This window comes from Notechis scutatus, chromosome 2, assembly GCF_049901735.1.
Source record: "Notechis scutatus isolate UNSWTSFEM ecotype Mainland chromosome 2, rNotScu1.2, whole genome shotgun sequence".
NCBI lineage: Eukaryota > Metazoa > Chordata > Lepidosauria > Squamata > Elapidae > Notechis > Notechis scutatus.
This window is the reverse complement of record NC_142010.1, coordinates 242,211,670-242,237,371: the sequence shown is the minus strand read 5'-3', so window position 1 is coordinate 242,237,371 and position 25,702 is coordinate 242,211,670. Positions and strand designations below refer to the sequence as shown.

General features: G+C 37.2%; 1 protein-coding gene across 1 annotated transcript in view; it reads right to left on the bottom strand.

The window, feature by feature from the left end:
• Positions 1 to 25,702, bottom strand: part of LOC113425302 (chondroitin sulfate proteoglycan 4-like) — a 41,942-nt gene that overhangs the window by 10,154 nt on the left and 6,086 nt on the right. Inside the window, exons 2-7 of the mRNA XM_026687396.2 lie at positions 21,755 to 21,918; positions 16,466 to 20,008; positions 15,201 to 15,671; positions 14,278 to 14,454; positions 7,267 to 7,465; positions 5,665 to 5,796 (exon numbers count right to left, since the gene is read on the bottom strand). Coding sequence (XP_026543181.2) covers positions 5,665 to 5,796; positions 7,267 to 7,465; positions 14,278 to 14,454; positions 15,201 to 15,671; positions 16,466 to 20,008; positions 21,755 to 21,918 — 4,686 coding nt within the window. The remainder of the gene's footprint in view (positions 1 to 5,664; positions 5,797 to 7,266; positions 7,466 to 14,277; positions 14,455 to 15,200; positions 15,672 to 16,465; positions 20,009 to 21,754; positions 21,919 to 25,702) is intronic.

Here is a 25,702-nt window from a genome sequence, read left to right as displayed (position 1 = left end):
TTTAGAAAAATCCTTTCTTATTGAGCACCTAGAAGCCAAGAGGAACATACGTGCCAAATTTCAAATTTGTAGGCTTTACAGTTCTGGAGATTTTGTGATGACGCGTAAGTAGTATTTTGCTTTTGTAGATAGATAGATAGATAGATAGATAGATAGATAGATAGATAGATAGATAGATAGATAGATAGATAATACAGCACATGCAAACACACGTGTATATGTGTGTGTATGTGTGTGTATATATACATACATTCATACATACATACATACACACAAGCTTTCCATTCAATTCCCTCATTTATATGACCTGGGAAACATCAAACAACCTACCAGTCTCCCTATTGTGACCCCAGAGCTTCTCTGGTGCAGGTAGAACTATTTTTTGGTATTTTGGACATTAGATGTGGATGGATTAAAATTCTCTTCCAAAATAAGGCTGTTCCTCTCCATTCTCAGTGTAGATATTGACATGTTATGCAGCATGCTATTGTAATGTAGGCCTCATGCTGACAGAGGTTGTGCTCTATAATTTGAAGTGGTATAATATGTAGTTTCTGCACTTCAACCCAGCTCTTTATGAATGATCAAAACAACTCTGTTATTTTACAAATGTCAATCAGGCCAGAGCTTAAAAGGATTAGATCAACAGAAGGGTTTTTAAGCAATATTCTTACATTCTTTCACTGAATGCAAAGGGTAAAATCAAATATGATCTAAAATCAAATAACAACACAGTTCCAAAAACCTCTGAGCCATAATGCATAATTATGTATGCTGCTAACATTTACATTTGTATTTATTTGGATAAAAAGTAAATGTTCTGAACTTTATGCTCAGCAGGTAGCAATAATGGAATGGATCAAAAAGGTCACCAAGGAAACTCATCCAAGCTTGGAGAAAAGACAATAAAAACAAAGAAGGTTAAAAAAAACCAATTTCCTAACAAGGACATTTGGAAAGAATTTTTAAAAAAACAGCAATTATTGCATTGTCTATAAATTCTGGTTACCGTATATACTTGAGTATAAGCCGAGTTTTTCAGCCCATTTTTTGTGCTGAAAAAACCCCCCTCGGCTTATACTCGAGTCAGATTCCCCTCTGAAAAAAAAAATGGTGTGGAGCTCTGGAGCTGGGCAGCCGCTTCCCTGCTTCCGTGTTTCCTTTGCAACTTGTAAGCATGGGGGTAATCGGAAGCAGAAAAGTTCTTGCATGAGGATATATTGTTTTTTCTTTTTTTAACTGTTTTTTTTTGGGGGGGAAGACCCACCATCATGTGAGAATGCTCAGACACGAAATCTATCCTCCCGAAAATAAGTGTGTGTGTGTGTGGGGGGGGATTTTAACAGAGGGAAGACGTAGGGAGAAGGCAAAAGCAACGGAAGATCCTTCTGGAGAAACTGAGGGGAGACTGACCCTTGGTCCAGATGAGCCCCTTCCCCCCCCTAAGGAAGCAGAGGCAGCCAGCAAGGGCAGGCAAGCCCCACTTCGCGGACTCCATCCGTCCTCGCTCCCACCCAAAGCCACGAAGTCCCCCAATTGCGCAGCCCAGATTCGCCCTCCCCTCAGGGGGCAGCAACGACGCCCGCTGTTTTCCCGAGACAAGAAGCTCCACCATGCAATGAAAGCGCCCTGGCTCTAGGCTCGCGGGCTCAGAAAACAACGCGAGCCGAGGTGGCTTCAGCTCCGCTTGGCTTCATTTCCTCAGCCCCAGCTGCTTTCAGTCCACTCGGGAGGAGGAGGAGGTGGTGGTGTGGTGGTGGCTCACGTTGTTTTCTGAGCTCTAGGCTCTAGGCTCGCAGGCTCAGAAAACAATGCGAGCCGCCGCCGCCGCCACCACCTCCTCCTCCTCCTCCTTCTCCCGAGTGGACTGAAAGCAGTTGGGGCTGAGGAAACAAAGCCAAGCGGAACCGAAGCCACCTCGGCTCGCGTTGTTTTCTGAGCCCGCGAGCCTAGAGCCAGGGCGCTTTCATTGCACGGTGGAGCTTTTCGGGAAACGCCGGGCGTCGTTGCTGCCCCTGAGGGAGGGCGATTCTGGGCTGTGCGATTGGGGACTTCGTGGCTTACCGCAGGGAATTTCTGATTCCCCTTACACGCGTGGTGATATGCCGTGGGGCGTTTTCTTCCAAACGGCCCACTGGCAGAGAACACTGACTTTCATAGTGAGATCGTTTTCCAAATTAATTGATTCACTTATGATCTCTCTCTCTCTGAATAGTCAAGCCTTTCCAGCACGCGCAATCCGCCGCGCCTTTTGCACCTTGCAAATGCAAACTCCCGGGGTTTTGCATTTGCAAGGTGCAAAGGGGCGGCGGCGGATCGCGCCTGCTGGAAAGGGTTTGACTATTCCGGGGAGAGAGAGAGAGAGATCATAAGAACGGCTCTTGCTTTTTCTTGCAAGGGAGAGAGTGACTCCTGCCTCCCACTGTCATCATCGTCTTCTTCTTTTGGGTTAGTGAATCAATTAAACCTTTCATGATAGTGAGATCGTTTCCCAAATTAATTATTTTTATTTTTAAAATTTACCAGTAGCTGCTGCATTTCCCACCCTCGGCTTATACTCGAGTCAATAAGTTTCCCCAGTTTTTTGTGGTAAAATTAGGTGCCTCGGCTTATATTCAGGTCGACTTATACTCGAGTATATACGGTAGTTATTTTTTGCTTTTATATGGAGAATGGTGGAACAGACATAACACATGTCTCCAAACAGAGGGTTTCTGAGACTCTGGCTAGGAATTGTTGCAGTGCCAGCAATAGTATTGGCTGTCTGGTTCATGTTATTTATATCTATCTATATTTACTTATGATTGGATTCCTTTATTTTACAGACTTTCAGGACCCGGTGATCAATTTGACTCTTAAGAGGCATACAATGAAGCAATAAAATATTGTAATAATAACCAACAGAACTCAAATACTGTACAGGAATATTATAAAAAAATTACACTTATTCTGTCTCAAATGCTGTTCAAAATTATTGTAAGTTTATAATAGTTTACAAATGTAAACAGTAAATATATCAGTTTTATGTCTGGAATGAAGGAATTCTATAGGAGGGAGTTTTTGCAGAAATTGCATGGCTTTGTCCTCTTCTGCTGTATTTCTTGGTGTTTGAAGGTAGGCCATATAACTAGGTCAAAGATGTTAAAGCAGCATCTTGAATTGCACCCAGAAGTGAATTGGCTGTCAGTGCAGTTCCTATAGTATTGATGCTAAATAGTCATCTTGAATAATTCTGGATTGCTCCACGGGCACCTTTATTTGGACTTCAATCAGATGGATTTCCTATAACAGGGGTGTCAAACTCAAGGCCAAATGAGGTCCACGGGGTGCTTAAATCTGGCCCATGGGGCCAGTCTGGGAACAGCAAAGGACTAGCCCACAGTGCCTCTTCCAGAAAAAAATAAGCTGGGGGGGATGTGTGCTCCATTTTCACTGGCAGAAGGCTATCAAAACAAACTAAAAACAAAACAAAAGGAGAAATGTTTCCCCTTTTGCATTTGAGTATGCAAGAAGGGACAGGAAAGGAGAAAGGGAAAGAGGGAAGACAAAGAAAAAGAAGGGAAGAGGGGAAGGAGATTATAATGGGAGGGAAAGAGGGTCTCAGGGAAGTCCTGCCTTAGCACTTGGCCACCACACATGCCTCCACCATTTTTATTTATTTATTTATTTGTTTGTTTGTTTGTTTGTTTGTTTTGTCAAGCATGCATTTGATAATATATATAAGTATAAACATGATAATTAATACATGAAATAGATACGAATAAAAGGGAACATTAAGACAGGGACGGTAGGCACGTTGGTGCGCTTATGCACGCCCCTTACAGACCTCTTAGGAATGGGGTGAGGTCAACAGTAGACAGTCTGAGGTTAAAGTGTTTGGGGTTAGTGGAGGAAAGCACAGAATCAATAGAGTATTCCAGGCATTGACCACTCTGTTGCTGAAGTCGTATTTCCTGCAATCGAGTTTGCATCTATTGTGTGCTCATGTATTGTTGAGTGATGTTGAGAGCTGGCCATGCCCCCATGGCCACGCCCCCCCGGCCCTCCGAGGTCAAACACAACCCTGATGAGGGTTGTGATGAAATCAAGTTTGACACCCCTGATTTATAGCATATTGTAGTAATCCAATATAAGTTAATGAGAGCCTGAGTGGACTATTGTCTACAGTACCCTAGAAATGGCCACAAGGGGAATGGCAGCCAAAAATGGTCAAAGTGTCATCTGATCAGTCTTCACTTGCTGTTCCAACAAGAGGTGCATACTTGTCAAACCCTTTAGATGGACCAGACCAGAAAATCCACAGGAAGACTAGACCTATACTTTACTGAGATTGTCTATAATCTTGCAAATTTGATTGTGGTGTTCCTCCCCATTCTTCTCAGTGAATTAGGGAGATGTTGCCTGAACTGCTTCCAAATATTTCCTGGGTCACAAATAATGTTTCAACCCTGTTTGTCCAGGAAATGGCTCTTGATTATTTCTTTTTTCAAAACCATCTCCCTTACTTTCTATAACACCAGAGTTTTATCAGGGAGGATAAACCTATCAAGAGTTAAAGTTGGTATTGTTCCAAATTTAACTGGCTTCTGAATCAGAAGCCATTCTGTCTTGCTTGGGTTAAATCACAACCTGTTGCTTCCCAGTCCAATCCTTACAGCCTCCAGACATCAGGCCAAGATTTCCACCACTTCTCTCAATTGGTGTAATGTAGTGTATCTATTTACCTATCATCTTATATCTCAACACACTGAATGACCTTCAACGGCAGGTTTACACAGATGAAAATCAAACCTTGTTATAGCTCTTATTATAGTATCCTAAAGTTCTACTTTTCTTTACAGTTGGAACCAACTGCTATGAAATAAAGCCAGCAAAGTCCACGGTTTTTGTTATCAACATTACTTCTGTCTCACCTGGTTTTAATTTGAGCTTGTTCTCTCTCATCCAGCCCATTACTGACATTAAGCAATATTCAAGGGTTCTAGTTATTTAGACAGCTAAATCATAAACATTCTGTGACTTTGGGCTCACTTTCTCTTAATTTAATGTCATAAACATGTTATGAGACTAAAAGGAAGGAAATCACACATGCCAGCTTGAATAAGATAAGCAGCCAATAATAAACAAATTGTAAGGGAGAGGTCAGAAGATTATGTATGACAGAATGTTTTCATGTTTTAAAACACTCTTTCAAAAAATACCAGTTTTCCTTAGTTCTCGATTATGAGTATCAACTTTGGGGGAAATGTTGGCATAAAGGAGCAAGACTCAGCCTTTAAAAATTTACCAGGCCTAGCTTGCTTATAATTATTTTCACTTCCTATGAATATTCTTATAAAAGATCAAATGTCAAAATAAGGATTAAAAGCATTAAGCCACATATCATATATGAATCACAAATTGCAATTTGCCACTGAAGTTGCTAAACATGTTTTTCTACCACATCTGTATTGCTGAAATAGTTTCCTAACAGTTTTAATCAAGAAACCATATAAAATAGGTTCACGTAATTTTAAAAAGTAAATACTGCCTAATCCTGATTTAGTTGGACATAAATACATTTTGGCATTGTTTCTTTTTCAAAAAGAATAAATTAAATATTGACTAATCATCTTATTGTTTATCTTAGTTTATTCCAAATAAATCAAGAATATAAAGCCTTACCTGGAAAAATTTCTAATCTGTTATTATTTTCAAGGCGAATAACCAAATTTCGAGCTGTGATACTAAATATCTGACGAGGTGCAAAGTTTATACCATCTGTAACTTGAAAACTGAAACCTCCAGACATTGATCCTAGAGAAAAGCGGGGATAGAGTGGTGCAGTGGTTAGAGTGCAGTACTGCAGGCTACTTCTGCTGACTGCCGGCAGACTGCAATTTGGCAGTTCAAATCTCACCAGGCTCAAGGGTGACTCAGCCTACCATTCTTATGAGGTTCGTAAAAATGAGGGCCCAAATTGTTGGGGGCAATATGCTGACTCCGTAAACCGCTTAGAGAGAGGCCTGTGAAGCACTGTGAAGCGGTATATAAGAAGTGCTATTGCTATATAGTCATAAACAACATCAATAATAATAATTTAAAAACATGTAGAAATTAGCATGCAACAAATAAATACATTTAATTAAATTTAAATCAAAAATGATTTTTTAAATTATTTAAATCAGAATGATTAGATCTTCAACACAGTCTTTTTGTACTGATAACCAACTTTGGATCAAGAAATTATTTCTGAAAGTAGGTCAAAATAAACATTGTTCCTGTTGAACAGGAATATTTTCAATCAATACATTATTGTATCTGTATGCATTGGCCAAACCTACAACTGGCTGCTTGTTGGGATTAGTAATTAAGATGATTTTGGTTCAGTATTTGAATTTGACTGCATTTCTTTCTTGCATTAAAACAATGTTTCAGGGAGCCAGATAGATCCCATGAAAAAGTAATAAACAAAAAACACTGGCATCTGGAAACTGTGGCTTGATTTGCATGGCTGCAGTTTGCCAAACTGTGGTTCACCGCTTGCGCTTCTTATTCATCAGAATTATTCTTCTGGAATTGCTATCTATCCTTGCATGCCTATGTGTTTCTGCACATGCAAATATTGCTCAGGGAAAAATATATACTAGTATTAGCCATAGATCTTACTTGTACAGTAATCGCTTAATTTCATTTGCATTTTAGTAGAAAGAAAAATGCTTATGCATATTTCTTATCTTGGTGTTTATCTGTCTTGCTCCTGAGTTTCTGGTATGGACTTTCGTCTATTTGTTTTATTGAGTGGGGTAGGAAAATATGTAGGAAAAATTTCAGACCATATTAAATCATTTGATATTCTCTGAATTAATGAATATGAATTTCTGTTAAAATAGCTTTCTTCCTATCGCATCCACAAAGAAAACCAGTCATGGGTATAAGAGCAATGGTATGCAACCGAAATAAACTTTATTTGCATGCTTTTATGTTTCTGCTCCTACTCAAAGTGCAATCCAAACCAAAGCTCTGCTTTCATAAAGTTTTATGAAGTTTGCTTTCTGAATATAAAATGTAAAAGGATTCTCCTTGCAGCTAATATATTATATGCTAAGTCATGGAATTACCACAAATGCCATTCAATTCTAGCTCTATGTAACTTATTTATTAAAGATCCCAGAAGTATAAAATATGTAGTTCTTCTATTGGATTTGACTCTTAACTAGGCTATTTTTAATAGAAGCAAAAAAATAATTAACTCTAGCATGAAATTCCATCAACAGTGCAAAATACCTGTATGGACAAATACCACCTGTCCTTCTTCAATATGAGCTTGGGTAAAATTAAGGATATTCTTGTTTGGAGAAGACTTGAGTGCCAAGTGGCCATTATTGGGAGGAGAAACAGAATACAATAATTCTGCTGGAGAAGAATCTTTATCTTCTGCCAAGAGTTCATTCGTTGTTATTTCAGTGACTGAACCTACCCACACCTTAAAGAAAAAGAAGGAAAAAGAATTGTTACTCAGATTGTGGCTTTGTTGTTAAAATATATAGTCTTGTAAACAAAGCTGGTTGAAAAAGTAGCTGAGCTTTGCTGATATATCTTTTTTAATAACTTTTATTATAAAAGTTTTTCAAAATAATTAAAAACAGTACCAATTTTAAATTAAAGATGAAAGTTTGAACGGGAAGGGAAGGAAAAGGAAAGGAATTGAATTCTTTTCTGATATATTTCTTGAGGATTTCCTATAAATTAGGATACACAACATGGGGTCCACTAGAACTTTTGTACTATTAAAGCAACTTGCTGACTCTAGGTACATGATGGCGAACCTATGGCACGTGTGCCGAAAGTGGCACACAGAGCCATTTTTGCCAGCACACGAGCCTTCGCCCCAGCTCAGTTCCACTGCGCATGTGCACATGCCTCCCACCAGCCAGCTGATTTTTGGGTATCTGCCGCGTATGCACAGGGGCGGGGCACATGCGAGAGGCGTGTGTTCATGCGCAGGGGCAGATAGGAGCACGGGGAGACACGTGTGCATGCACAAGGGGGCAGGGAGAGCGCAGGGGGGGGTCATGCGTGCATTGCATTATGGGTGCAGGCAAGTGTGTGCGCGTGCGCGTGCCCGCACTATCGGCATGCGACAACAAAAAGGTTAGCCATCACTGCTCTAGGTATTGGGAACTATGTCCAGAGCTTAGAGAAAACAAGTTATCTGCCTTGTAGCTAATCAACAAGAGTTTGTTACTGTAATAACAACAATGGTATCCAACTAAATAAGATTATTAAAATAAGGCAAGCAAACAATGTCCGGGCCCTTGTGTGAAAGGCTTGTGAACATAGTTTAGTTCTGGCACACAGAATAAATATCTGGTCTCAAGAGGCACCTTGTTCTTTGATGTTCAGTTTGCATCTGACTACGATTAGTACATCAGTGGAAAAATCTGACAATACTGAAACCTACCAATCTCACTGTTGCATTTAAAACACATTTCAAAAGATTTCAACTAAATATCAAACCACATCCTGCATTAATTCATATCTAAAGAAACATGGCATGGAATCGCATAGCCTGTGAGCATACAAATATTAATGAAGATATCTGAGAATACCTTTCTCAATAGTATCAGTACTTCCTTGCACTTTGAAGTACAGATGGACCTATGATTAAAGAAATGGAGAAATAACTGGGCTAAACTGGTGTCAGCACTTAGCTGCCTTTTGCTGACCTGGCTCAAAAGAGAGACAGACGCCAGGCTAAAAGAATTTGGAAAGGTGCCCAAAAGTCATAATATCTTGGACATCCTACTGCAACTTTCAGATAGCCACTGGATATTGTACATAGTAAGCATGCACCTGCTTGCACAAACATACATACATACACACACACGCGCACAAAGTAACTTTCCCAGTCTTTAATGTTTTTGCTGTAACAGAATTCTTCCTCTGTATCAGAATTTCAAGACGATTCAACAAGGTTTCGTTCCTATGTTTATATTCCATGCTTATACTGTTTATTTACAAATTCATAAACAATTTAATTGGGTAAGATCTGAATAGGTATGCATTAAGTTATCTAAATTTCTATATTTCCCGATACTCTTCTATTCACCAAACACTGGTTTGTCAGTTGGAACAAATTTGTGAACAAAGTTAGATGACTGCTAAACGCTTTTTTTCCCTCTTTCCAATATGTGCTTTATGCATAAATCTAAGTCTCATATCTTCAACATCGCTTATTTGGATTCCTGAGGAGCTTAGTTTACACATAAATCTACTCACACATACAAGGTACGGGTATATATTTAAATCCATTCACACCTACAAGGTAAGGAAATATATCTAAAGCGTGTTTAATTTGATTGCTTCTGATGAAAAACTGAGAAAATTAGTAAAGGAAATTTTGATTAAAAATTCTGAATGTTGGACAGTTTTTTTTTATAATGTCAAAAACAATCCAAAAGAGATTTTTTGGGGGGACAATAGAAAGATGTGGAAGAAAAACAAAGTGCAATAAACAAGAATGAAAAAATAATTACTGCAACTATGGAATGTATGAGGGGAAAAATAATAATTTCCCAACAGAATAAGTAGATAGGGAGTTGTGGAGATTATGTGGAATAAAGTAAAAAAATGCTTGATGACATAATAAAAAAGCTGTAAATGAGGAAAAATCATGCACAGGTAATCCTTGACTTACAACTGTTTATTTAATGATGGTTCAAAGTTACAATGGCCTCAAAAAAAGGGATTTAAATCTTGTTCTTGCACTTATGACCATCACATCACCCCATGGTCATGAGATTGAAATTTGGGCATTGGCAAATGACTTGTTCAATATGTATCTGATGGCTGTACTAGACAATTGGAAGAAATGTGTGACTGTTTCACTCTACGAACAGAAAGATAATAAGAAGGAATGCAAAAGCTACTGATGAGCATTAGTTTGTAAGTACATCTGGAAAAACGTTGGGCACAATTGTGATCAAAATGGAGGGGAAAGCGTAAAAATAAGGAGATAAATTGTAATAAAAGTAAAATTATCGCAACTGTACTGAATGTTGCTAGGTGAGGAAACATATATAGATGGTTTAAGAAGTGCAAACACTGACAGAAAAGTGACGAGTTGTATGTGGCCTTGGATGAGAAACAAAGATTTGTAGAAGAAGAAACAATGGTTATATATATAGAATCCTTCTGTCTACTTTGACAGTGAGAGATTGGTAAATCAGGAAAAACATAAAAGATCGCATTGCAAAACAGGGTACGTAAGAAGTGCTTGTCGTAAAACATGAAAAGGTAATGACCTACAAGGTCCCGTCCAACTCTGTTAATCTGTTAACTTATTGCCAATTACCTTGATCATAAAAACCACTGAAAGTATTGAACCAAGGTCCTTTAGGCTGCAAATAGTAGTTTGCCTGCTCTGTGGTTACTCAGACAGAGGTGATGGGAGGGGTAACCTTGTGAGAGCAATATGTCAACACTATGGATTCCACACATATGCTTGTTCTTTAGAAAGATGACTCACATGCTAGGTTTTTATCATTTCCTTTGCCATTAAAGTATGTCAAATCTGAAACTGAAAAAATGTTTCATGTAATGCACATATGGAAAACGACATTTAACAAATGTTATTCTCTTATTGAATTTTTTTTTCTTTAAGTCACATGTTACAGGATGTTGACCTTCCTAAAAACTTGTCAGTGGTTACATTTGATCTCTTACTCAGCACAAGACAGTACGGTACCCAGAAACTGAAAGCAAGCTGCAACACAAAGAGATGGAGATCCATTTAAAATCCATTTTAAGTTATTAAAAGAGCCATGGGGGAAACAAGTCATATACATATTCTAAACAAGGTTATATTATACACCAAAATATCTGCGCAATCCATCCCACAACATTCAGCAATGATTTAAAGGAAAAATTATCATGTGAGAATGATGCATTACACCCCTCACAGAAGGCTGCTTCTAGAAGAAATGAGTCATGCTTTGGTCCCTCTGAAATCAAGATCTGAGATGACTAAATCCCAACCGCAATGACTAACTTCATCCCAGCCCAGGCGCTAAACATTCCAAAAACGATGGTGAGGTAAAAGGTATTCCTCCAGCCCTGAGCTTCGGTTTAAACTGATCCACTTGAGTACACATGCTTAGAGTATTGCCTGAATCTTTCAAAATAAGCTCAAGTTATAGAGCTGTGCTCTTTTATGGATTACTGCAATATCACATACAGGTAATCCTCAACTTACAACAGTTCATTTAGCGACCATTCAAAATTACAATGGCACTGAAAAGAGTGACTTATAACCGTTTTTCACACTTATAATCGTTGCAGCATCTCTATGGTCATGTGATCAAAATTCAGATGCTTGGCATGTGATCTCATAATTATAATGGTTGCAGGGTCATGTGATCACCTTTTGCGACCTTTTGACAAGCAAAATCAACGGGGTAGTCACATTAACAATTGGGCTACTAACTTAACTGCAGTGATTCACTTAACAAATGTGTCAAGGAAGGGGCAAAATTCACTTAACTATCTCACTTAGCAACATAAATTTCAGGCTCAATTGTGGTCGTACATTGAGAACTAGCTGTAAATGTTACTCCAGTGTTGTTTCAACAGACAAATTAAAGAGGTTCAAATTGGATTTAACAAAAAAAATATTACCATCTTCAGAAGCTGATAAAATAAAAGTGAAAAAAAAAAATTAGTGCATACCAGAAAATTTTATATATTGAATCCTTACAAATAAAATCAGAGCTTACTTTGCCAACAGAAGATCTCAGGAAGCAGCTTGGAAAAGAAAAAAATGATTTACCATCACTGAAATGCTCAAAATATTCACACTGTATGCTATCCTATCTTCATAATGTATTATCTGTTTAAGAATACATTTTATTTTCATTTATCCTAATTTTGTCTTGCATATTCTCTATTATTATACGATTTTTCTTGATCAGATTTGAGAACACCAAATATTTGGCCTAGATGCATACCCACTTTTTATTTAGTTTTTTCCATTTCATACTTTCATTTTGAAATGTTAATATTAGCAAATCCACAGCTCTGAGATTTTTCCCCCTTTATGCATGTTTCTAAGGATCACACTCTGATCTTCATTACTAAAATGAACATAATGCTTAATAATGTTTTTGATAAATGGGGAAACGTCCATATAATTGAAATGGATCTCCCCCTTCTGGTTACACTGCAGTACTTGTGCTAAAAATCATGCCATCCAAAAATACTACTACTTTTGCTCATTTTTAAAATTTGGGCTAAAGGAGGATCTTTACCCAGAAAATAAGAGATAACTAATGTCAGTATATCTGTGACTAAAAGACATTGGATAGGTATCTCCTAAACAATTTAATGCCTAAGGATACTTTTGGAAAAGTAACTTCAAAATACCTACCCATCAGGTAATTAGATATAAAAAGAAAAAGTCAATAAGAATTTGTTTCACACACCAATGGACTAGTTAATCCTGTAACCCATGAAAAGGAACTTAATGACTGTTAATATTGTCCTCTATTAGTCCCAACTAGTCTGGACAAAGATAATGTGGTTTGACTGAGGCATAGTTACTTCAAGCTATCAGAAAGCAGTCAATACATTTTGGCAAGAATTCCAGAGGAAACCTATACACAATGGATTACTCCTATGACAATCAGTAGGAAAAGAGAGCAATGGGAAAAAGAATGAAGAAAGTAATGCTAAGGACTTTAATTTAAATTTAAATTTTAAAAGGGGGAGGGCGAGAAGAACATTTATCTTAATAATTGATGTACAATTTTAGTTACTGAAGTGTATGTATAGGTAATGTGAAGATGACATTAACAATGTGGAAATCTGGTCCCATTCCATTTGTACCTTCTCATTCAGAACTCATTCAAGGAGACTATTTGATTGAAGTTATTTGCAAATGTTGGAAAGTTCCAAATAGGCTCAGAATTGTATGCACCTGTTGTTGTTTTTAAGAGAGGTAATGAACACTCCAATGCTGGAGACCTTCAAGAAAAGATTGGACAACCATTTGTTCAGGATGCAATAAGAGCTCCTGCCTTGGGCAAAAAGTTGGACAAGACGACTTCCAAGGTCTTTTTAGCCCTATGATTCTATGAATTAATTGATTGAATTACCAATCAAGAGACAATTCTTGAATATAATAACGGGATGCAATGCTTCCAGATACATATTACATGAAAAATCAACTTTCAAACATTCCAGTGTAGAAATGGAGAGATAATTCTGCCCCTTTGCAATGTATTTGTTCAAATTAATTATTTTTCATCATTTAATCCTGTTATTAACTTATTTTAAACAAGATCAACTATATGCTGGCAATAGCAGCATAGAATTGGAATGTGAGCATTAAAAATAAATCAAGGACACAATGAAAATGCATTACTGTCTGCCTTGTCTTTTTCGCTGTCCCTTGGATTTCTTTTAAATTCAACAGTAGTAAAAGTGAAAACTGTCCAGATGTTTTAAACATTGGTATAACCTCTTGAGAGAGCCAATTTTGTGTAGTGGCGTCAGGATGGGAAACAGGATACAGTCTAGTATACCTTAGGCACAAATCCATCTGGGTAACCTTGGGCCAGTCGCATTCTCTCTGCCCTAGGAAGGAGGCAGTGGCAAAACCACTTCTGAAAAAACTTGCCAAGAAAACTGCAGGGACTTCTCCAGATAGTCTCTGAGATTTGGGCATAACTGAATGGGAAAAAATATAACCTGGAACAGCAGTTCTCAAAATGTGATCTGTGGATCCTTTGGAGTCCCTGAGTACCTTTCAAGGGGTCTACAAAATTCAAATATTTTAAAATTTCTCAGTTTCCATTTCCAATATAGTTAAGATTGATAGATGTAAAGCAAAGTTCTACTAATTTAAAGTAATTTCACCTGTTTTCTGATAAATTTAGTCAATACCACTCCAAGTAAGTAACCATTTGCAATTCACCCATATTACGGTGGTTCAACTATAATCCAGATTAACTCTTCCTATTAAGAATGTTTAGAATACCTTCTTCCAGGACTTGGAAATCCTCAATCATTTTTAAGAAGTCCTGAGATCAAAATGTTTAAGAACTACTGTTCTAGATAATCAATGGCTATTCAACCCAAAGACAAGTGCTATTTTTCAGATATATATATATGAGATACTTCTAATAATGTGTTGATTACCTTTGTTTTTCTATTTGCACTTCACCTGTTACAAACAGAAGACTGTACTGTACTGTATAACCAGTTAAACATTTAGATCTTGAATTCCTCAGAACATACCCGGAGTGGTATATTTCTCTTTATAATGGGAGCTTCATCATTTACTGGTGTAATTGTCACAAATATGATCTGAGGCAAGCTTTGCTTCCATAGTTGTGTGCAGTTGGCAACCATGGTAAAATTGTCAAGCAGCTGTTCACTGTCATCATGAACATAGAAGACCAAACCATGTTCTACCTAAAACAGGAGAGTCACAAAATTTAAAATGCATCCACTTTAAAAATTAAACAACAAGCATGTAATCACTCCAGTTGTTGAACTAGCGTTACTTAATCTAAGCACATTATTTTTCTTTTTGAATTACCTGCTATATTAGTTTAGTTTAGTTTACTTTATTGTCATTGCACAATAAAGTAACAATGAAATTAAATGCCATCTTCGGTGTACATTATGACTGAAAATAAACACAAACACACGTCCTTCACATTCTATACATTGAATTGGAAACCCCTGATATTGCATTAATATTCACTATACAGTAGAATTCAAAAGAGCTACTGCCCTGGGATAGAAGCTGTTTTTCAGTCTATTTGTCCTTGTTTTTATTATCCTGTACCATCTGCCAGATGGTAGTAATTCAAGAAAAGGGTACCCAAGATAAGGTGGATCTTTGAGAATGTTTTGAACTTTCTTAAGGCAGTGGGCGCTATAAAGCTCTTCCAAAGAGGGGAGAAGGCAACCAATGATCTTCTGGGCAATGACGTTAACCCTCTGGAGTGCTGTCCTATCTGCCACTGTGCAATTGGCAAAAGTGGGGACTTATATACAATAGTGGGGACTGTACATTCTCTAAAAATAGGGAGGTTCTTGAAGCCTGAAGTCCAAAAAGAGGAAAGCTCAAGAAGGTTTAATTGTTCTATGATATATGATTTCAAAATCTAATTATAAAGTTAAAACCAGAAATGTACTTAGAATAACTTTACCTGTTTTCTAGTAAATTTAGTCAATGCCATTCCCCAAAAATGAGAGTTTGCAATTCGTCCATGTTTTGGTGGCTCAACTAGACTGAAGTCACAATTAACTTCTGCAAAGTGACTATTAGAAATTTTTAGAATATCTTCTTCAAGGACTTTTGAACCTCCTTCAGCAACTGTGAAGTTGTGTACTTCTAGTGGGATCAGCTTTGGAAGGATGTCCACAGTCACTTCTATTCCACTGACTGTCTGGATGCCATTGGTCACATCTAAGGAAAAGTAGTCTTGGAGTTGGTTGGAGATGGTCTGTATGTACTGGATAATACCATCATTGATGTCTTGTTGAGTAAAAGACAAAATTGGATTTTCTTCTGCTCCAAGGTAGTTTTTGTTTGATATAAACTTCCAAAGATAGCCATAGACTGGAGATGATCTTACTTTGAATTCTATCTCTGAGGGCGAGCTGTTTTCATGCACAGCCTTAAAAAAAAAAAAAAGACCAGATCATTAAGGACATAAAGATGAGCGCTGTTTTTCTAAATATGGCTTTTTATATTTAATCATTAATAACAATAGCATTGAACATTCCAATGGTTTAGCTATGTCCCTACAGGTATAGATGGTCTCCAAATTCTTTCAATCTCTCTGTCTACCTATATGTCTTTTTTGCATATGTCCCACCTCATGACCACTACCAAAAATTGGCAGTATAGTTTGTCATTTTGAGATGGGAAGCATACAAAACCTTTCCTATTAAATAAGGGTTTAAAAAGAAATAAGTTTAAAAGATTTCTTGGTGGTCTCTGAGTTTGCTTACAAATATTTCATTACCCAACTAGGTAATATGATCAGTGTTAAGTGAGTGTGGAGTTTGCCATTTATTTCCACGTTGGAAGTTGCTTGATTAAAGCATTGTTTTCTGCCTGATTGTTTGATCACAGATTAATGATTTGAATATTATTAATCACACATATAAATATATTTATATACTTCTCCTTAGATTGAAGAATCTCAAAAATAGCTTTCAATAAAATCAGCAATAAAGTAAATAATAAACAATACATTAAACAATATAATATAATTTCAGTAAAGTAAAACATATTCATTAAAAAAGTTAAGGAAAAGAAAATACACAGATGCTCTTCCAATATTCAGAGTTGGAAGGCTCAAATGAAGTAATTTACTGAAATGTTTTACTGAAATCAAGGAAACACAATACAAAAAATATTTAAAACATTTGCTATAAATTACTACAGTAGATAACTTCCTCTTACCAGCAAGTTTCCATTACTGATTTGAACAGGTTTTCCTTCTTCAACCAAAAGGCTGTGGTTATGTAGGATCACTGGTGGACGCTGATGACTTTCCAAATATATCTGAATCTTCATTTCAGCATCCAAGCGGAAGCCTTTAGCATAAACAGTGAAGTTCAATGTGTCAATCAAATTATTGCTATCATCATGTCTGTAAGTCACGAGCTCCATTTTGAGATCATGCTGAGTAAAAGTGGCCACTGCTAAATTATTAACAAAGATTTGTCCGTAATTTGGGGAGAAAAATATCTCAAATCTAATTTCATAATCACTTCTAATATCTTGATTTGTGGTAGCGCTTAAGTTAGTGGTGGTAATCACTGCTTCTTTTCCTTTCTGGATCAATAATCCTGTATTGTTTACTAGAAGGACATATGGTTCAGAAGCACTTACTTCTAGCAAAGATGATGTATAATGTTTTCCATCAGTTACAAATAGCACAAAACGACCATAAGTTGCACCTCGATGAACAAAGAGGACTTGCTTTTGTATAAGGTCCTCTTGCTTGAACTGATAGAGTCTAGATGATGTTTCATTGACAAGAACCAAGTCTCCATTAGGAATTCCACGCCTGGTGTATAACAACTGATTATCATCAAAATCCGTATCAGGATCGTGATAGCAAAGATCATCCAAAGTCAACAGTTTTCTTCCATTCTGAACAATGTGGAATACCTTATCCACTACTCGTACTGGTTTTTCATCATTCTTCAGGTGAATAGAAATATTAAATTTGATCTCTACTGATAATGGGTACTCTGTTTCCAAATCTTCTTCTCCAAATTTTATGGCAGTTGCAATGATATGAATTTCATCACACTGTGTCTCTGAGTCATCATGTATATACATAAGACGTTCTCCATATATATCCTGATTAGTGAAACTACTAAGATTGTTGTTACTTTCTGGGGAATCAGAAAAATTAATAAGCATTAATTTCCCATGTTGAGGACTTTTTGTAACCTTATACTCAAAAGTGGTATTACTGAAGGTGTGCACAAACAATTCTGATTTTGTTATCAGTGATCCTTCACCTTCGGTAACAGTAAGACCATTGTTTATCAAAATAATGTTTTGTGGGTTTGTTTTGATCTTGATTTTGAAATCATAGATATTTGATATCACATACTGGGTACTAATGAAGAATCGAAATGAATCGAGACTTTCTTCATGGGACTTCCTGTATAATTGATACTCTACTCTACAATCAGAAATATTCTGTTGGCTGAAACTGGAATTTATTTGCAGTGGGACATTATCAAGCAGAATTCTTCCTTTCTCAGGTAAGGATTGCAGCTGGTAAAGAAATTCATTTTCTGACAAGTCTATCTGTGGAATCACCACAAGAAGATTATTAGAATTAAGATACTCTCTATCCGATTTATCAATAACTAATGGTGCATATTTTAGTAAATTATAAGTCAACCATTTTACTCTAACAGCAAACAGAAACTCTTGGCTTATATTGCTACCGATGATAATTTTAAACTTAAAATGTTCGTGGACATTATCTTGCTGAATTGTTTTGAAGGTAGAAAGATATCTCACATGACCACGTTCAATGGATCGTTGAGAAAAAGAATTTGATTTTTTCCATTCTCGATTAGCATGCCTCCTTTGAATTTCTCCAAAAAAGGGTTCTTCTGTGATTTCATATCTTATATCCAGCTCTTGTTGAAAAGCATTTATTTCTGTGGCCAAATGGCTAAGTGTTATCAACACTGGGGTGCCTTGTAACACATCAATTCCTGTGTTGTTGACTAATTTATAATCCAGGGGTACGGCCATGACACGCAACACAACTGTGTTGCTGACTTTCTCCCCATCGCTTGCTCGTAGAACAATCCTGGAATTCTGAACTCCAGTATGGACAAAGAAAATGTTACCATGTTGTAAATCCTCATAGGAAAAGGTAGTAATTATTTTCCCAGGAGTCTTGGAATTTTCTAGAAAACCCACATCTGCATTTGAATTTCCAAGGGCCGTAATACTAAGATCTGCAGCACTTGTGTCATTGTCCACAATATTTACCAAATCTATGCTCAGGCATTTCTTGGAGTGTTCTAAGAGAAGAAGCAAGTTTCCGTTTGGAAATATGAGTTCTGGAGCATCATTTACTGGTCTCACTGTAATAGTAAACATATATTCAACATTTCCTTCGAGATACAGAGGCATCTTCCTTTTACTGCTTGTAAAAACAGAGAAAGTGAAATAATCATAGTTTTCTTCAGAACCATTGTGAATGTATAAAACTTTGCCTTGCCACAAATGTAGCATACTAAATGTGAAGTCTTCTTGCTTTGACACAACATTCAACCTCAACTGGCCATAAGAAGGGGGTTGTTTAATTCTAAAAAAAATTTGTGACTGACGAATCCCCAGCGCTTTGAAGTCCACACTGACTTTAATGTGCTTAGATCCAAGAAATGTTTGCCCACCTTCTGACACAATCAAGTCGTTGACAGACAAAAAATGGTCATGACTTTCTTTCCTAAGCAGTTTAGGAGCAACAGTACCAACAACAGAAATGGGAGAGGCTGTTTTCATAGCCTGCTTTTCTGGTGCAAAATTAGGTGTTGTGCATCCTACTGAAATATCCTTAGTCACTAGAACATTTTTCAAGGAATATTTTTGGGGACCAATTACCAAATCTTTCAAGCAGCCTCTGAAAGATCCGCCTTCTCTGTATCTTCCAGAAACTGAAGCTAACTCTTGCTTTAGCGCTTCTGTACGGAATGCATCATTTATTCCACCGACATATAAGGCCCCTTTAAGAACAGGAAGCCTACTATGAGAAGGCAATGGAGTTTTCACAGTTTTCTTTTCTAGAGTGAGTTCGACATATTTTATGGAAAATTTTAGTCTGATAACGTGCCACTGGTTATCATTGACAGGGCTAAGAGAAGAAAGTTCAAGTCTATTTTTACCTATTCTAATGTGAGCTTTAATGAGACCATTTTCAATTTCCATTGCAACAAAGTCTCCTAGGGGACCAGAACTGTAGATCAGCAATCCCCTCTGAGCTGTAGTTTGCACTGAATACTCCAAGATGCCTCCTGCTTGGATGTTCCAAAGAGGAAATGAAACATAGGATTTGGAACTAAAAAAACTTAAGGGTTTTTCTTCCCCTGCAAAAAATTCATTGCTACAGCTCAGTGATACTTCGTGAATGTTTTTATTTCTTGCAGAAGATTTCAGGGAGGTTAAGATATCATGGTTGTTAAATATCACATCATTAATACATCCTCGGAAATTAATTGGTGTACTGTTAAGATAGTGGACATCAAGGGTACCTCTCCCACCAATATAGAGACCATATTCAATGTTTAGTTCAAACACTAGGAATTCTGGCACTATTGCACTAGTTTGATAATTTTTATCAATCACTAGAGTAATATTTTCTCTTTCATGATGAATTTCAAGAAGATGCCACTCTAAATCATCAAGTTGTGAGTGCAACTGGGAACGAAGGATCTGTTCATTTGTGCGAAAGTTGATCCTCACCTGTAAAAGAGAACTGAGTTTGAATCTTCCAAGGAAAACAATAAGAATATATTCAAAACTATTCAAAATAATTGCATACACATTTCTTCAACCAAATTATTGATGAACAAAGAAAATGTAAAATATAACTCTGAATTCAGAATAAACTATTATTTTCCATTTCAAACTCTAAAAAAGTGGTATAATGTTAATTCAAATGTCACCAAACCATGGTTTGTTCAATAAGTCAGATTTTTTTTTATTAATACATAATACTAAACCATTATAGCAAGGCTGATACATCAAAGTAAACCCCAAATAATAAACCAAATAGGCAGTAAGGAAAATGATCAGATCCATAATCACAGGCAATCCAGGTAGGCAATCTATACAAAAACCACTTAGTTCAGGTATGATTTTAGTTTGTTAAAAACCAAAATGGAACATGTATCTAACCATTAGTTAGTTAAGCCTAACTAGCTCACACTAAATTATAATGTGAATATTAAAATTATATTAATGTGATAACATCTAAAATTACAACAAAGTGATATCTATAATTTAAATGAATTACAGTTAAATAGAAAATGTTGTGAAAAACTGACTTATTAGGGTCTGATAGATCTTCTGGGCCTCTGCACAAAACTTAGCTACATGTAAAAAAAAAAAAGGCAGTTCGTGAGCAGCACCTGGGCATGGACTGAATCTGGGCAAACAGGATATCTACTAACCAAAGGTAGGATGAATCTGGCTCAAATGTCTCTATAAAGGCAGCAATGAAGAAGAATATGTTCTGTAGTTTCCTTCTCTCTGGAATCACAAAGCAGACCTTTTCAGGCAATGATATTGTTTATATTTACCATCCAATACTGCAGAGGGCAAAGCATGACATTGGGCCAGAGAGAAAGCTGGGTGTTTCTATGTTGGCAGCATTGATACTAGTACAAGAAAACAGAAGCCTTTCCAAGATCTGCTTGCTTCTCCCTATCTTTTATCCTTTGCTTCTAGATTCATTTCATCTGATCATATTCCATCTCCATCCAGAAGGAGTAGCCTAGGTTTAAAAAATTAGATTCAACAGCCTCTTGATCCATGTGGATTGAAAATTATCCTGAAGGAATAATGGTGTTAGTCCTTGAAAACAGAATTTAACCAAAGGGTTATAAGAAGCTAGACACACTCTTCTTGACTCAACTTCTATCATACCTGTCTCCAGTCCTAGATATGAGTTTGAGACACATCTTTAGGGCTGTTCTAAGAATTAGATTGTACCCTCTCCAAGTGAAACAAGAAACTGGGGAGTCAACCAGAGTCCAACAGAAAAGTTGGGGTAACAGTTTAGTCTGAAAGAACTGAGGCACAGCTTGTACATAATACCTTCCCTTAAATCCAAAAAAGTTGAAGATAGCCTTGGCAGATCTTAGTGGAATGCACGCCTAGTCTTAAATACATGAAATCATTTGTTCTATTCTATGGTCATTGATGTTCCATAAACGGAGCTTCGGGTTTTTTTTTTGGCAAAAGCCATAATCTGGGTGTTCTGATGATGTTGCAGTATTAGACCAAAGTTCCCAGAGCTCTTTTAAGGCATATTCGTGTTCTGAAAAGAACTACAGCGTCATCTGCACATAGCAGCAAGGCAATGTTCTCATTCCCTGGTTTATGGGGCTAACATCGCAAAGTTAAACAAAATGAGGCTTGCATGAGCCATAATGAGAGAAGGATCAGATCTAGCATAAATTACCTGTGCAAATTTTATAATCTTACCTGTATATTTCCAGAATTTAACTCCACCAAAAAATAATCTTCCTTTCCAGAAGCAAGAAAAAGCAATCCATCAGGTCTACTTGTCTGAAAATGTAATTTCAGTGATGTTTCAGACAGTGTTTCAGCAACCTTTAATTGTATGTAGCTTTCACCATAAAATGATGCTAAAAAGCAAAGAAAGTTATTGTAAATTCATGATACAAATAGTTTATCAAGTATTTGGTCACAGAGGCAATGACAGAAAACACTATCAATCATCTTGTGTCTCATATGAGGTCCTTGGGGCCACCTGGATTAGCTCTTATACTACAATTCAAAGCCTTGTGATTGAGATCCATTGGTTAACTGAAGAGCTCCAGGAGATGAGAAGAATCAGAAGACACACCTGAAGCACCTTTGGATGAAAACTAGAAGTGATCTGATCAATACAGATAAGTATCTATACCAAGGATTACCTTTTAGTAATAAAAAATGGCAAAACATCAATATTTCTATGCCCTTACAGATCGGTCAATAGCTAACAGCCTTGTTTAGGAAATTCTAATCCTTGTTGAACAGGGAGGGCCCTAGGATCTACAGGATCTTTGTGAGGAATCATCTATAGGGACTTTGTGAGGAATGTTCAGGCTGTCTGGAAGATAAAGTCACTCAGATCTGCTGAATTGGTTGCTGACTGGAAAAGCCTAGCCAAGGTGCCTATTCATTCTGAAGTCCATTCTGAGTCCATTCTGAAAGTTTTTCCTCTTTAAGGAAGAAGGTAGTACTCCTGCTTAAGGAGATTATTGTTGGATTTCCTCAAGAGACCTTCCTTGTCCTCCTGTCTCTTACCTTCCTCTTTAGAGAAGACTTAGAAAAGGTGGTCAGCCTACAATTAATAAGAACTTTGGAGGATATGGATTATGTAAACCCATCTCACTCAGTTTTCAAGCCAAAATGTAGTATGGAGACAAACTTGCTTATGTTTGTAGATTACCTGTAGCAAAGCTGGCATGGATGTGGTGCTCCTTGACCTCTCGTTAGCTTTTGATACTGCCAACCACAGGATTCTTCAGAGCTAGCTCTGGGCCTTGGAGATAGGTTTTTAAAATGGTTCTCTTCGTTTCTACAGGGCCACTTTCAGTCAGGATGCCACAGAAGCCAACACTTTCTCCCCTTTTATTCAATGTCTACCTGAATCTTCTGGATGAGGACTAGCATTTTGGGGTTTGGTATTATTGGTATGGTCTCCAGGATGGGGTAGTGAGGCCATAGAGGTTTGTTTGTTTGTTTGTTTGTTTTTGTCAATTGCTTACAAGATAATAGGTATAAGTAAAAACATAGTTATGAATACATGGATACATATAAGAAAAATAAAAAAATAAAAGAAATAGGACAGGGACGGTAGGCACATTGGTGCGCCTATGTACGCCCCTTACAGACCTCTTAGGAAAGGGGTGAGGTCAATAGTAGACAGTCTAAGGTTAAAGTTTTTGGAAGGTTAAAGTTTGTGGAAGAAACCACAGAGTCAGGTAGAGTATTCCAGACATTGACCACTCTGTTGCTGAAGTCGTATTTCCTGCAATCAAGTTTGGTGCGATTAACCTTGAGTTTGTACCTATTGTTTGCTCTTGTGTTGTAATGGTTTCCTAGTAGTTTTAGGATTTGTAGGTTTGGATGGGAAGAAGTCATCTCTGCCTCAAACCTACAGAGACCATTTGGACATGAATCTTTAACCCTGGATGGGATAGCACATTCCCACTGAAGAGTGGTAAAGAACTTGGACTCTTCCTGCATTCACAATTCTTTCTTCTTGAGTAGGAAGCAGTTGTGGTCAGGAATGCATAGCTTCATCTGATGCACTAGTTACAACATTTCTTAGATCAGGAGATCTTTCAGACTGACATTTATGCCATAACCATCTTATGGTTCAACTACTACAACATAGTACACATGGGGCTGTCCTTGAAGACCACTCAGAAGCTTCAACTGATCCAGAATGGAATAGTGAACGCAGTGACAGGTATTCCTCAATGTGCCTATGCAACACCTCTGTTTTGTAAGCTGGGTTGCCACTTTGTTTCTGGGTGTGATTCAAAATGCTAACTATAATCTATAAAACCCTGCATAGCCCCCATAAGCAATGCTCCTCTGTCACAGTGCCTGCCTTCTGGAATGAGGTTCCTCCCGAGATCTGGCAGATAGTATTCCAGAAATCTGAAAGACCTGGCTGGAGAAAGTTAGAGCCACTATGTATGTTGCTGTTGGCCAGATTCGCCATCTTGCTCTATTGTTTTTTTATCTGGATTGTACATTGTTTATTTTTATTCTATGAGCTGCCCAGAGTCAATAGGAATCAGGTGGTGTTCGGGTCAAATAAATATTTCCCCTGCCATTTCATACTTAACTTAAATGTTTTCAAGAGCGCAATTTACCTCGTATGTGTGCCCATATCCCAAATTTTAGTCCTATTCATGAGAAGTCCTATTCATATAAACAGGGCTAAATAATGACAATCATACCTGCCATGAGACCTAAACATGTTTTTCAGACCACCCCTTGAAATGCTGAAAGATAAGGAAAGGCCACTTTTATTCTCTTTTTATTTCTATTTAACAGACATCAGTCTGGCCATTAGAAGTAAAAAATGAAACATATAATAGAGGTTTTTTTGTCTGAACATATATCATCAACGATTTTTGTTCAAGTAAGGACTGTCTTTTGTTCAAGAAAACCACAACATTCGATAAGATAGCTGGTGTGGGACACTGCAATGCCTTTTTAAATGTGAGGATGAAGATCACTTTAAAGCTTAAGAGATAAAGACAAAGCCTCAAAGTGAGGTTCAAATCCTTGTAATTTTATGGAGATATTCATGTAGCTTTCTTGATAATGTTGAAGTGTCTTGCCTGGGATGCTATTCTGATTTGCCTGTTTATCCTCCCTCCAGTTAGTCTCCATCCAAATTCAACCCTGCTTAGGATTTTTTGTTTTTGGAGATCAAAGATGGCTAGTTGCTACTAAACAACCTGGTCACTTTAATACAGTACTAAAAGTGGAGACACAACCTAAACCCCTCCCCGCCCCCCAAGACTTCATACATTCTCCCCTTTAGACTTTTTAGCCTGATAAAAATATTTGTATTCATATGGTTCAACAAAGATTTTTAAAAACTATAGATCTAATCCCCACCGCCACCCCCCGAGAAGGCTGCCCATCGCTTGCGTTCTGAAATAAAATAATTCTCAACCTTTTTCTGAACTTGAGCACCAGCTTTCAGATTCTGTGAGACTGTAGAAGGAATTGAACAAGAAGTTGCGGAGTTCGGTTGGCGGTGACAGTGTTGACAATGACATTATGAATCTGAAGACTTATTTATGATAATGCTTTATCTTGAAAAGGGAAGAGAAATGTATCAAAACAAGATTTAGGAATGAGAAAACTCTTTGAAGTGAGAACGGAAATATGCTAAGAAAGAAAAAAAAGTATTGAACTTGTTATGAGATTAGTAAAATATATCTGCCTATACATGTAAAATAGAGGTCATAAGCTAAACATTTCTCAATCTATGTATTGCCATTGCCCAACTACGTTCCAGCACAAGTAAAGGTTTTGTGCATATGGTTTTATCGGTTCTGAATGACATGTATATGATGATGCCATTTTCTCAAAATTCCAAGTGTTTACTCTGGCCCAGAAGACATTGCTAATAACCCTTTTTGTATTACGTGAAGTTTTCTGAAAGAGCCTCTTAAACCTTGCTAAATATAGAAGCTCTCTGGTGCTCTATTACAAAAGCTGTCAATAACGCTAAAAATGCAAAAAGAATATAGATAAATATTTGCAGAATTCAAATGCTTGCTAACCTTGCCAGTGCTTGGGAAACAATCAGATGAAGTGATTGAAGTCTCACCAAGCTAAAGATTACAAATCTGAAACCACTCGTGGCTTCCAAATGCCTTTTTGTGGCCA